Here is a 13,854-nt window from a genome sequence, read left to right as displayed (position 1 = left end):
CTGGCCTCTACAGGCACCATGCACACACATGGTGCACAGACCTACATGTAGGCAGAACTCATACATATAAAAATAAATAAACCTTAAAAAAAAAACAGAAATAGAAGAGAAAGTTTTATTACTGCCTGCATTTAGCCATTGACTGGCTGTTTTTAACCATGAGTTTTATGACTTCCCAGTACTCAGAGAACAAAACAAAACTGAGAACTGCTGATTATTACCAGCTAACTTAAAAAAAAAAAAAAAAAAAAACCTGGGTATGACTATCTCCATCTGTAATCCCAGCGCCTGAGAGGCTGAGGCTGAGAGATGGGGTACAAAGTGAGATATCTCAGGCCAACTTGAACTACATACTTTGTCTCCAACAAAGGTATAGACTGAGGCTAGGAAAAGATAAATAGATATAAATATAGACATAGATATAGATATATGGAGTTTTTTGTTTTTTTTTTTTTAAGCTAGGCATTCTACATTTATACACAGGCAGATCTCTGGCAAGTTCCAGGTCAATGAGATCCTGTTTCCAAAAGAAAAAAAAAAAAAAAAAAAGTGGACTATACCTGAGGAACAACACCTGAGATCCTGAGATTGTCTTATGGCCAGCTCTCACTCACACACACACCCTAGCTGGCACTCTCTCTCTCTCTCTCTCTCTCTCTCTCTCTCTCTCTCTCTCTCTCTCTCTCTCACTCTCTCACTCTCACACACACACACCTAGGACTAAGAATGTAAGAATGTAGCCCTTATCTAGCATGTATAAAGCCTTGAGTTCCATCCCCAACATCACACACAAAAAAATTACATGTTAGTCTAACTTTTCTTCATACCCACAAATGTGAACCAAAGAACCAATTTCCAGCAGCTAGACAAGTAGAGACACCACATAAAGCACTGCAACATGGAAATAAAGGCGAGCTGCTCCATCATCTCACGTGAGCAACAGCCAGGCTCAGGTTGGTCCACACTTGTAAGCCCAGAACTCAGAAGACAGACACAGGAGGGACACAAGTTCAAAGCCATCCAAAACACACATGAAGACCCCATGTTAAAACAAAAACAAACAAGAGTACAAAGATTTTTGTTCATGTCTGCACAACCAAACTCTTCCTAATCATTCTACACAAGTCTCAACTGCCAGCCAGTACCTGGGTTGTTGTGTTCCCAAATTACCTCACCCATATAAACAGAGCACTTCTTGTCAGAGCACTTCTTGTCAAATAATGATTTTTCAAATGCCAAAATAGGAGCATAAACTGCATGGAGACAGAAATCAGCTTGTGATAGTCCTGGAAGATAAGATCCACCACTACAGTACTGAAGAAGCTGAGAGTGCTCTACTACAAGGTCACCCAAGCAGTACCAACAATGGCACAAGTCACCCCCAAAACAAAGTCCAGAGCTGGAGGTTAGGGCTCATATCTGTACTTCATAGACAGAGGTGTGAGTGTGAGTCCAGCCATGCTAAGTGAGAAATCACATCAAAAAAGAAAAGGAAGCCGGGTGGTGGTGGTGCACACCTTTAATCCTAGCACTCGGGAGGCAGAGGCAGGGTGGTATCTGTGAGTTCGAGACCAGCCTGGTCTACAGAGTGAGCTCCATGCTAACCAAAGCTTCACAGTAAGACCCTGAAAAAAAAAAAGGCCAGAGGTTGAAAAGAGAGCTCAGTGGATAAAGAATTTTTTTAAGGGCAGAGGTTCAGACCCACATAAAATCTGGGCAACCATGCTGGTCACCTATAATTCTAGCACTAGGCCAAACTCACTAGTTAAACCAGCCAGACAGAGTCAGTGAGCTCTGGTTCCTGTAAGAGACCCTGCCTCAATAACTAGCTAATGGGAGAACGGCTAATGGCCACTTCTGGCCTCTACATACATGTTTACACACATACATGCCCATATACATGCAAACATGCATACACACACCACACACACTCAAAAAAATAGACAAAAAATCAACAGTGTAGAAGGTGGAGTGCTCATTATGGTCTGCCATCTCCCCCACTCTCCTAGCCTCTCTTGAGGACCAAATTCAATTTCAACAGCCACAAATTAAATCCTAAACTATCTCATAATGCTAGAAGGAGGCTGAGATATGGCTCAGTGGCCCTGTGCTAGTAGTCTTTATGGGAGGTCCCATGTTCCATCCCTAGCACTGAAAAAACTAGAGTAGAAACTTTCCTTGAAACTCACATAGTGATATTAACTCTAGTGGTACATATGTCATCTTTCGAAATGAGCTCCAAAGATGAGCCTGGTTCCTCCTTTCAATCGATAGCTTGAGTCCTACTTGAATGCGCCCAACAATAGAAAACTCACTACTACACGGACAGCCTACCAACTGGAAAACCCTTCCACATGCTGAACTGCTTACCAGTCTTTGGAGTTAGAGGCGGCCTTAAAGCCCATTACCTTTAGAGACAGAATCGGCATGTGTTGGTATTAGTGTCATGAGTGCATCCCTCATCTTCTGCCCACTGCTTTTTTATTAAATATTTGAGTTCATCTTATACATGAACCTTTGGGCAGAAACAACACTTAGATGTTTAAACTATCACTAAACATTACTCTTCATAACCTATAGTATTCCATCATCACAAAACTCGTTACAGTTGCATGTGACTGTAATCCCATCACTTAGGAGGCAGAGGCTATCTTGGGCTACGTAATGAGGTAATTTTTCACTATATATATTCTTCAATCTCTGGGTAATCTGGGCATAAAACATCATCTACATTTCGGATATGATCTCAGCTATACCCTCAGAAGAGGAATTTCCAATCAGAATGCACAAACATCTCAATACATCACAATTCAATTTTGTTCTAATTTTCTAGGCAGTATTATACCGTATGTGCATGACTGGTGGGTCATCCATGCGCACCATGGCCTGTGTCTGGAGCGGAGGACAACTCTGTGAAGTCAGTTCTCTCCTCTCACCTTCACGTGGTCCAGGGTCACACTGGCTAGGCTGGAGCAAGTGTCTTTTCCTCCAAGCCATCCTGCCAACCCACAGTTCAAAATGTTTAAAACCACACTTGACATTTATTCACTACTGAATTCCCTTCTAAATCGTCCTTGTTCTAGAAGGTTCTGAACCTTGGTTTACTGTGAAATACGAAGTCCCTTCCACTTCTGTGACTCTTAAGCTGGATAACCATCAACACCCCCAACACTGGAAAAATGTTGAAGCCATCAAAAGCAGAATCACATAGCTTTTACTTTCAGACCTCCCTCGAGGCTGACTCTGTGCCAACAATTAAGTTTTTGCATGTGATTGTCAAACTAAATTAATAATGCCATCCAGCCCACCACAATTTACCACCTGTGGTTTAATATGAACAACATGTCTCTTTAGAAAGTGTTACTTTACTAATAGAGCCTAAAAATCCAGAAAAGCAATCCAGAGATGATAACATTGGGTGATGAGGAAAAACGGAAAGGGGAGGCAAGAGGACAAACACATGGAACATAAAAAAGGAGAATAATTTTGGAGCCTGAGGATGCTACAAAGGGAGGGTGGGGTATCAGGAGTGAGGAGATGGGGGAAGGAGAGCCACAAAAAACACACTTTGCTCAAAAATGGCATAATGATATCTAACACATTATATATCGATTTAAAAAAATAAAAATAAATTTTAAGAATTTTACTAAAGCCAAAATGTGGGATAGCTGCTGCCCCTCAGTCATCATATAAAACAGGAAATGGATTTAATTTGATAGGACTCAGCTGACTATGGGCTACCCCCCTTCATCCTACAGATACATTTTTCCAAGCAGAATATAGTTTAAAAAAAAATAAAAAATAAAAAAAACTCCTCCCCAACCCCAAAGTCTATGTAGCTCAGGCTAGCCTCAAAGTTATAATTCTCCTACCTCACCCTTCTAAGTGCTAAAGTTATAGGTATAAACCACCAAGTCTAGCTTCTAACATCTTTGTTTTTATGCTATCAAAACAATATTTTTTAAATAATTGAATTTTGTCCTACCTATACAAAAAAACAAGGTGACTACTGGTCAGCACCTCCCACCTGTCGCTCATGCGGGAATGCCTCCGAATCACAGGTGACTACGGATTCTTCAGAGTAAACAAGAATGTTCTAGACTACAAAAACCCAAACTTACACCCGCTCGTCACCAAATCAAACTAGTATTTCTGGAGTCGTTTCTATTACCACTTAAACTCAAACCAACTGTTCTGTAGCCTCCTTGAATCCTGGGCTGTTCCAGGGATAACAAAACCAGAGAGAGATGGCTTTACCCTTCTTACTCCCCTTTAGTACTGTCTCACAGAGACACAGCACCTGAGAAGCCAATGTCTCATAGCACTGGAGAGTTGTGACTCACTCACTGCTTACCAAGTTATCATCACCGGATATCATCCTTAGATGATACACTTGGGGTCACCACCTAAGCATGAGAACCAGAAATCTACAGTGAAGATGCTGAAGAAACTCTGGCATTCCTAGAAACAGGTCTCACCCTAAATTAACCAGTGAAAGTTTGCTTTAAAGAATACCATTCTAGCAGTTGTGCACAGATCCCAGGCTCCCTGTCTTGGCATTCATGGTCTTGAAACCTAAGGTCCCAAATGCCTATAGGCCTCTACAAAGATGTGGAGTGATTGCTTCAAAGGACCAGGGACACTGAGACCAGGACTCTGTCTTTCTTTTGTATTCAGCAGACAGCCATCCCCCAACATGGGGAAGCAGCCATGTTTGACTCCTCAAAACCCCAAACCCAGCAGGGTGGTGGTGGCGCAGGCCTTTAATCCCACCACTGGGGAGGCAGAGGCGGGTGGATCTCTGTGAGTTGGAGACCAACCTGGTCTACAAGAGCTAGTTCCAAGACAGTCTCCAAAGCCACAGAGAAACCCTGTCTCGAAAAACCAAAAACAAGAAAAATAACAAACCCTGAGGTTTTTCTGGACTACTCCCAATTTTGTAAAACTCTGGTGCTCGGGCATGGTGGTGCATACCTTCAGTCCCAGAACGCTGGAGGCAGAGGCAGGCCAATCTCTGTGAGCTGGAATCCAGCCTGGTCTATAGGCTAGCCAGGGCTACACAGTGAGATCCTATTAAAAAAAAAAAAAAAAACCTTTGGAACTCTGGTGTTGTCTTACCTGCCACACATGCAGAAGCCCTATACTACGAATGCCCTAAACCACCTTTCCAGTCCTTCTCTTTTCACAAAAAAGTCTTCTGTTCCCTCGCACACACAACCACAGTATACATTTCTAGCCCCAGCCCTCACTCACAATGTGCCTTCCCCATGCAGCACTGAGATGCCCCAAACTTTCTCCCAGACTTGGTTATTCCAAAGAGTTCTTCCCAGTCCCATGGGCACACACCCCTGCACTGCCCTACCTCCCTTGCCCACTTCTCTAGTCCTTTCGAATGCTAATTTTCCATCTTGGCATTTAACACTCTGCTTTGCTCCTTCTCCAAGGTGTATCTTATCTCTCCAAGTAGGCCATAAATCCCCACCTCTTTGTTGGGCTTGCAGCTACCTTCAGCCCTGGGAGGTGTAGCTCTGCACATAGGCAGCTTCATAAATACTTAAGGAATGTGAAAGTCTACCAGTGCATTTCAAACTGTGAGTGGGTTATGATCCACTAGAGAGTGGCTGGATCACCTTGGTGGTTTCTTTTTTAGTGAAAAATAACAGAATAGACAACAAAAAGAAAAAAAAAAAAAATCCAAGGTTGCACCAAAAAAAGAGGTTAAGACTTCACAAACTGAAATTAGATTTTAACATACATGATTAGGTATATAATGTCATGACATAAGTTTCTTTTCACTATTTTACACTGAGAGAGGGTATCAGTGCCTGCACTTTCAGGAGTAGATTCTCTCCTTCAACCATGTGAATTCTGGGAATCAAGTCAGGTTACCAAGCTTGATGGCAAGCACCCTTACCCACCGAACCATCTCATCAGCCCTCAACTCTGTTTCTTAATGTAGGTCATGGTCACAACTGTGTATAAACCCTGCCCTACGATGATCCAAAGAACTCAACCTCTGTCTGCTTTGCATGATTTTTTTTTTTTTTGATAGTCTGATAGTCACTATAAGGAAAGCCACAGCAGAAAGATTGCAGTGAATTCAAGGCTCCTGAGTTATAGAGAATAAGAGGGATTGGAGAGAAGAATGGACAGAGGGAAGAAACAAAAAAGGGAGCAAAGGAAGAAGGGGAAAGAAAAAGGAGAGATGAGAGGAGAGGAGAGGAGAGGAGAGGAGAGGAGAGGAGAGGAGAGGAGAGGAGAGGAGAGGAGAGGAAGGACCAAAGGACAGAAGAAAAAGGGAAGGTAAGAAAGAATGTGACCCTTATGGCTCTGTCCCTATCCCTCAGGGCCCCCTTCCCCTCAGTTCACAGATCCTGAATCTCAAGAGAAACAAGCAACCAAAATGACCATCCCAGCTCACTCCACAACCTTTTGCAATCACCCTTCAAATTCAGATGTTGCAAGTTGAGGCTTGGGGAATTTGTTCAGCAAATCACCCTAAGTCGCTCTTGCAAAAAGAAAGCTGAATTTAGAGCTAGGAAAAAAGAGTGCCAGCTCCCTGATACTTGTCCTTGTCACTAGAATCCTGGGAAGGGGTAACTGGATGGGACTGGGATAAGCCAGCCCCTACAAAAGGCCCCACATTCCTCTGTCTTCCTTAGGTTGTCTTGCTGTTCGACCCTCCCCCTGCACAAACAGGGCAGGAGACTTACCTTAGTATCTCTGTAAAGAGTAAAGTTCAGCGAGCATCAAAGCCTAGTAACTTACTCCCTTAGCAAAGCCCACTCCACTTCTCTCCGACCTCTAACTCCACCCTCATGGTTGTAACAAATGGCCCCATGTTCCTAGAAGCCCATTCCCCATTTGCCCCTCCACCTTCAGGGTCAGATGCAGGCAATGTCAAATGAAAGGAGGGCAAAACACAAGCCCTGAGGGTCACACCCTTCAGTCCCATGTGAATTCTCTGCTGCCCCTATGACCAACACAACTCTGCACTTGCTCCCTCCAGGGTTTCCACCTATCAGAGCCACAGGTGGTAGCACATACATCCCTACATCCGGACAACCCGGCAAACAGAGACATCTCTAGAGCCCAAGTGTCAATTACCTTCTCTACAAAATACACATTTCCCATTCCGATTACCAACTACCGAAGCTCCAAGGCCCTGATGTGTGATCAGCTTCCACCAGGAATGAATTCCTGTTCATATCTTCTCTCCACCCTGCCCCTGTCAACAGATCATTTCACCAGTAAAGTCTTCCAATAAAACCAAGTCCAAACCCACAGCACTCCAAAAGTGCAACAGACTACTTACTGGTCTGCCTCCTAACATCAAATTCAAAAATCTTTACAAATACCCTAGTTACATCACCCCCTGGCCTAATGTCTCCCCAGTACACCCAGGATAGAAGTCTATTTCCTTAGTCTGACTTTCTAGGACTTTCACAATCTCAGTCATTGTTCCTCTCTATCTTTATCTCTTACTGTTCAGGAAACATTCCAAGAGGGCCAAGGCCATCTCCTAGTCTCTAGAGAAACCCAAATTCATTCCCCACATTTATTGTGTCCCATCTCCAGAGTCTCATCATACAAGGACACAACACAGGCTTAGCAATCCCTGTACGTAGCGCCCTCCCCTGACCTCCAACAGCACCCATTTCTGCACCTGGCATTTTGACAACTAACTGTGCCCCATCTGGAATCTTATTTCACATGCTCAAGTCTTTCTGTGTCTTCCAAGAGATTATAAACCCTGGAGAGAATTATTTATGTATCTTCTGTAGCCTTACTCACTGGGGCAACCAAGCCACTAGACATCCTTCTCCAAACTTGTCACCTGTGAACTCTTCCTTCTGACTTTTGAGTCTTGCCAGGGAATTGTCTACAGGTGGAAATTATTTCAAAATGAGTGCTGAGGGCCCTTCCCCACCTTTAACTGCCATGCTTCCTGTGCCCCAACGTTTTACATTAACTTTGCGGCCATAGCACATTAATTTAAACTTGAGCTCTTAAATCATTTCTCTTGTAGCTTCCTGAGACTTTCGACTTTTCACTTGCCTTTAAGCATCACCCAGAAGTCTTGGCAGTAGGAAGAGAACAGAGTAGGTTCTCAGAGGTACCTGTGGGTTAACCAATGCCCTTCTGTTTCATTCTTCCAAAGCAAGAACCTCTATTTACACATCCCCTTAGGAGGGTGTCCCCAGGCTACAAGACCTGTTGATGGCTCCCTTGTAAACCAATTGCCCCACTTTACACCCTTCTATTCAGGGAAAGTCAAGAAAGCAATGAAGGGCTGTAGATAGTCCCTGTGCCATGGCCTGGCATCATGGGAACCCATGCCTGGTGGAAGTCCTCCAGAACCACAGGAAAGGGAGGGATGGAAAACAGGGCTCGCGCAAGACTGCTGGCAGGTAGACCTCCAAATGGGCCCTAAAGTGAAGGCACAGAGCCTTAACTCCCAGGCAGGAAAGGAACCCTGCCTCGGAATTGTCTGCCCATGACAAACTCCCTTTCTAGGCCCCCATCGGCCACTCCAGAGGCCCACAGTGCCACGGCCAAGGAAGGACCCGGGGTGAGCTCAGCAAGCTTAGAGCCAAGGGAAAGGCGAAGGGGGCCGCAAGAAGGGGGTTGAAAGAGGGTGTGTCTCGAGGCCAGTCCCGCAGCACCGCGCTCTGTGGATCTGGAGAGGGCAGGGGCGCGCGGAGCGCCAGGCTGACGGCCCAGCCGGAAAAGGGGCAGGTTAACAGGTCAGTGTGGGCCCGCGAGGCCACTCCCGGCCACTGCTCAAAGTTGGGAGGGAGATCCGGCCTTAGGACCCGCGACATAAACAAGGCGACGCGCGAGAAAGCGAGCGGCCACCCCCACCCGGCCACCCCGCCACCGCCGCAGCAGACCGGGTCCCGCCCGGGCCGCACGAGCCTCCTGGGCCCCCCGCCCGATGCCGTCCCCAATCCCGGGTTGCAGCCCCCGCGAGATCCCGCGCGCAGCTCACCTCGGCCGGCTTACTGGCCCGGACAGCTCGGCTCCCTGCAGCGGCCGCGGCCCTGCCCGCCACCGGCGCGGCCCCTGCACTGCGCCGCCTCCCGCCGCCGCCGCCTTCGCGCCCACCTGGCCGGCCTGCCCTCCCTCTCCGGGACACTGCGCTCACGTACACGGCCGCGGCCACAACCCGGCCCGGATTCCCCCGCCCGGGAAGGGAGCGCACCGAGCCGCTCGCAGCCAGTCCGCCCGCGAGCCAGCCAGCTAGACGCGGGGACACACCCCCGGCCACGCGCGCGCACCGCCCGCGCGCCCCCCGCCCCGGCCGCGCGCTAGCGCGCGCGCGATCCCCACACCCTGGCCGACGGTACACAGTGGGCGCTCAATAAATGCTGGAGCGACTCCTCTCACACATGCGCACTTGAACCTGACCGAGTTGTGACCCCCTCCTCCAGCCCCCACCCCTAAATCGGAACGTTCAGCTCAGTCCGGAACCGAACTAGAGTATCTGCTCCCCCCCACACACCTTTTTTTTTTTTTTTTTTTTTTTTGCTTTTTTTTTTCCCCCCTCACTGAACTGCAAACCCAGCCAAAGTTTCTGGCTGTTGTTTTTCCAGCGCGCCTAGGGCGGGAAAGGAAGCCAGAAGCTCTGGGCGCCAGGGACAGCAGTTTGGCGAGGGCGACAGGGACCCGAGGCCGGGTAACCGGGGGCGGCGCGCGAGGGCGGAAGCGCTTGAAAACCCAACCTTTCCATTTTGCTTTAGACCAAGAGTTTTCTTCCCCGGTTTTATGACATTTATTCATTTGTAGTTGTAACGCGAAGCGGTGTTTACTGTTTCTAGAATTAAATGGGAGAAAGTTAACTATTAGCCTTCAACCCTTGTGTAAACAATACCAGTTGCTTTTTGGCACCGTTAGGCTCTAGCTTTTGGATAATTTGTAACAGGGAGAATCGAAGCTGTTCCATTGTGTAGTTCTGTGTTTTTCCTAGATAAGGCCAAGGACAGTGGAGAGGAGCGTGCATGCGTGTGTGAGTGAGTGTGTGTGTGTGTGTGTGTGTGTGTGTGTGTGTGTGTGTTTACAATCAAACAAATTTAATGAATAAAAGAGTAATAGTCCCCTCCCTTCTCAAAAAGGAAAGTTTTAAAACATTTTGAAGTTGCAGTTCACCTCCAATTTGGAACTTGCTGCTTTTCTAGGAAGCAGTGGAGTGTTGGTAAAGTTTGGAGAGTCACACGTGATCCTAGAACCAGCATCTTCATCAGGTTCAACTCTGAACATCAGCTTCTTGATCTATTAGATAAAGCAGAGTAACTAGAGATAGTGCCTAGGTCACCACAAATAAAAAAATAGCATGCCCTGGCAACTGGCAAGAGATGGCTCAGTGGGTAACAGTGTGGTCAAACCCAAGGCCCAGCATGCACAAGGTGGCAGGAGAGTATCAACTCCAGCAAGTTATCCTTAGACCTGCACACACACAATAAATAAATTTTAAAAAACTAGTATGTCCCTTCCCCTGCCTCCAACTACTTGTTGAAATAAAATTATCCAACTGGAATCAAAATTCCTATGGGGCATGGTTCACAATTAGGGGTGAGTTTTGTCCCCAGAGACAATAATATTTGGAGACATTTGTCATTGGTGTTAGGTGAGAGCTGTTCCCTACTGGCATCTAAGCTGCTGAAGGTCAAGGATGCCACCAGTGTCCTGCTGTGTACAAGACAGCCCCACACTGATGAATTAACTAGTCTGAAATGCTTGTAGTGCCTGCTCTAGAACAATCCTGCTAGGGTATGATTCACCCAAGACTGCTTCTCCCTTTTAATTCCCAACTTCAGGAAAGACTTCTGTTTCGAATTAAGAAGAGCAAAGCATTGTAGGGACTCACATCAATGACTTTAATACACAAAGCCTTCCCTTAACATGAAAATGTAGATTGCAATTGTATATTAGTAGAGGAACATACAATCCATGCATGGTTTTCTGTTCTTATTTCCAGTTGTCCTCAAATGCTTCCTGTATCTTCACCCTTCTCATGCCTTTCTTGATCAACCTGAAGTTTGCAATATAGTCCCTGCCCCAAGGAACACTCGGCCTCCTTGGGAGCAGACTACTGCTGCTTTCTAACAATTGAGGAGCAATACAAAAAAGAAAAGAAAAGAAAAGAAACAAACAAAAAAAAACTTATAATTAAGTGTTAATTGCAGTCCAGGGACTAAAGTGTCTGAGAGGAAAGGGAAATGAATCTTCATAGTAAAACCCTAAATGAAAGTTTCATGCACAGAGTAGGTCCCCAGCCAGAATATAAACTGCACCACAGTATTTAGACTGCTGGGCCTCATAAAAGGATGAGAATGTCTGGCTTTGGGTTTTGTTTTATTGTGGTGTTGTTTTTTGGGTTTTGGGTTTTGTGGTTTTTTTTTTTTTATTTTTTTTTTGAGATAGGGTTGTGTAGTCCAGGCTTACCTTGAACTTGTTAGATAGCTAAGAAGAAACTGCTGATTCTCTTTCTTCCACATCCCAAAGGCTGATATTAGAGGCATGCGCCAACACACACCCATTTATGTGGCACTGGGGACCAACCCGGGCTTCATGCATACCAGGCAATCACTCTCCCAACTGAGCTACAGCTCCTGCCCTATTTTTCTTTTTTTATAATTTTTATTTATTTAATTTTTTAAAAAAAGAAAAAAAACGGGGTCTCTCTGTATAACCCTGGCTGGCCTTGAACTCATAGAAATCCACCTGCCTCTGCATCCTCAGTTCAGGGATTACAAGATATGTACCACCATCACAGGCTATTTGTTTACTTACTAATTTATTTTTGCAATACTGGAGATTGAACCCAGGGCTTTGTGCCTACTGGTAAGTATTCACTGCTCTAAATGCCCAGCCTGAATTTATTTTTCTTAAACTATCTCATTTAAACTTTTAACCAAACATACGCTTCCTAAAATGACTGAGTTTCGATAAAGCTGAAATGCTCATTCAGTTGACAAAACATATGCCCCCACTGTGTGCAAAGCAAGCCCATACTCTCTGAATATGAACAGAGCTCATAGCTTGTTCTGGTTTGAAATCTCTTCTTGGAATCACAGGCTGTTCGGGGACATATGTCCTCTCCCAGCATATGTTAGACACAAATCCCTTTTTACCACAGGCCGTACATACGGTGTACATTCCCGAGTTTTACACATTAGCCCCGACTCAGGACATCACTTCACAAAAAGCTGGTCCAAACACACAGACACCCAGCATGAAGCACATTCCCTCTGAAGCCAGGCGCAGGTCCTGAATATACACAACACGCAACATGCCAAGCAGAGTGTACTTGGAAAGACTGTCATTTTGAGTTTGTGATCCTGTTCGCCTGCCTGCTTCCTCCATTTAAAGGGCTTGCCCTTCCTAGGGGGCTGTCTCATCTTCGGCCTATCCATCTTCCTTTCTCCCGGTCTCTGGCTCCCTACTAAAATGCTGGCACCTCGTAGCCCCTTTCCATTAAAGTATTCCCCATCAGCTGAGATTAAGCAAAGCACCCTAGCCTTATTCTTCCCCTCTCCTAACTAACATTGGATGGACACACTTATAGGCCGTATTTGGGGCATTAGAAGTCTAAAATGTCCACCTTCCTCAGACTCTTTATGCTACTGCTTATAGGTGTAGCTTCTCCAAACCACCCTTCCCTTAGCCCCTTTCCTCTACCTGAAGCTCCCCAGAGGCTGCCAGTAGCTTTTCTAATACAATCCTAGCACTACCAATAGAACCAGCCCCTCCTGGTGAGCCTCCAGCTTCCACCTGCCTCTCTCTGTGCATCTGTGCATCCCTTTCACATTGCACCTAGGACACCCTCAGCTGCTCACCAGAATACATGTCTTCCCTTGTCCCCTGCTGTATTCTCTGCTTGAAACACTGTTCTCACTCATTGACCTACATGGCTCTCTCTCCCTCCTCATCCCCAAGCAGGGAAGTTTGGGGAACATGTTCTCTGAGATGCTTGCTCTGGCCTCCGAGGCCCTCAACTTACTCCCTCCTCACTGTGCTGAAATCTCCACTCTTTCATCTTTACTTCTTACAAGACTGCAGATGTATGGGACGGTCTCATTGTCCATGACATAGTCGATGCCTTATGCCCAGGACAGCACAGAACCTTAAGTATTCGTTGCTGAATGAACTGCAGACTGGATCTGGGGAAAGAATAGCAGTGTTCTATGGTCCAGGTGATCTTCAGTTGAAAGCACACTTTAAATGTTGTGTGGGCTCCCAGGTTCTTGAGGCGATCCCAGCCATTTATTTTAAAACAGGGTGAAACTCCCAGTGTGAGGTTTTTCTATGGCTTCGTTTCCTAGACTCCAAACTTTGTTATTGTTTGTTTGTTTGTTGTTCTTTGTTCTTTCGAGGCAGGTTTTCTCTTTGTAGCCCTAACTGACCTGGAACTCACTCTGTAGGCCAGACTGACCTCAAATTCAGAGATCAGCCTGCCTCTGCCTCCCAAGTGCTGGGATCAAAGACATGTACTACCACCCCCCCAGCTATGAGCACTAAACTCTTATCACTAATGTTCTGTTTGGCATCCCAACATTAAACCTCTGAGGTTCCACGGGCAAAAACAGACTTCTGATGGCCCTTGGCAAATCTGCTTCCTCCCATCTCAGTAAATGACAACATTCTTCAAGTTCTTTGGGAACAAGCACACATCCTTGGAAATATCCCTAACTCATTTTCTTCTTTTCTTCCTTCATCCTTCTTCCCTCCCTTCCTTCCTCCCCCCCCTTTCCTTTTCTTTCCTTCTTTCCTCCTTCCTTCCTATCTCAAACTCTGTAATACATTTTGCTAAAAAATCTATTGGCACTATCTGCCGAATGTCCTGTTTCCAGT

The 13,854-nt window shown here is 45.9% G+C and overlaps 1 protein-coding gene across 3 annotated transcripts in view; it reads right to left on the bottom strand.

Moving 5' to 3' along the window:
• Znf395 (zinc finger protein 395) overlaps positions 1–9,248 on the bottom strand; it is a 40,981-nt gene extending 31,733 nt beyond the window's left edge. For 2 of the 3 annotated variants that reach the window (XM_027390314.2, XM_027390315.2), the window contains exon 1: positions 8,993–9,248. Coding sequence is in view for 1 of the 3 variants with exons in the window: in XM_027390312.2 (XP_027246113.1) it covers positions 2,846–2,997 (152 nt within the window). In the remaining 2 variants the exon portion in view is untranslated. Of the gene's footprint in view, positions 1–2,845; positions 2,999–8,992 lie in introns of all 3 variants that reach the window. The other variant, XM_027390312.2, reaches the window with a different exon arrangement.
• Between the last annotated feature and the right edge of the window lie 4,606 nt (positions 9,249–13,854).

This window comes from Cricetulus griseus (assembly GCF_003668045.3).
Source record: "Cricetulus griseus strain 17A/GY chromosome 1 unlocalized genomic scaffold, alternate assembly CriGri-PICRH-1.0 chr1_1, whole genome shotgun sequence".
NCBI classification, from domain to species: domain Eukaryota; kingdom Metazoa; phylum Chordata; class Mammalia; order Rodentia; family Cricetidae; genus Cricetulus; species Cricetulus griseus.
This window is presented reverse-complemented; position numbering and strand designations above follow the sequence as displayed.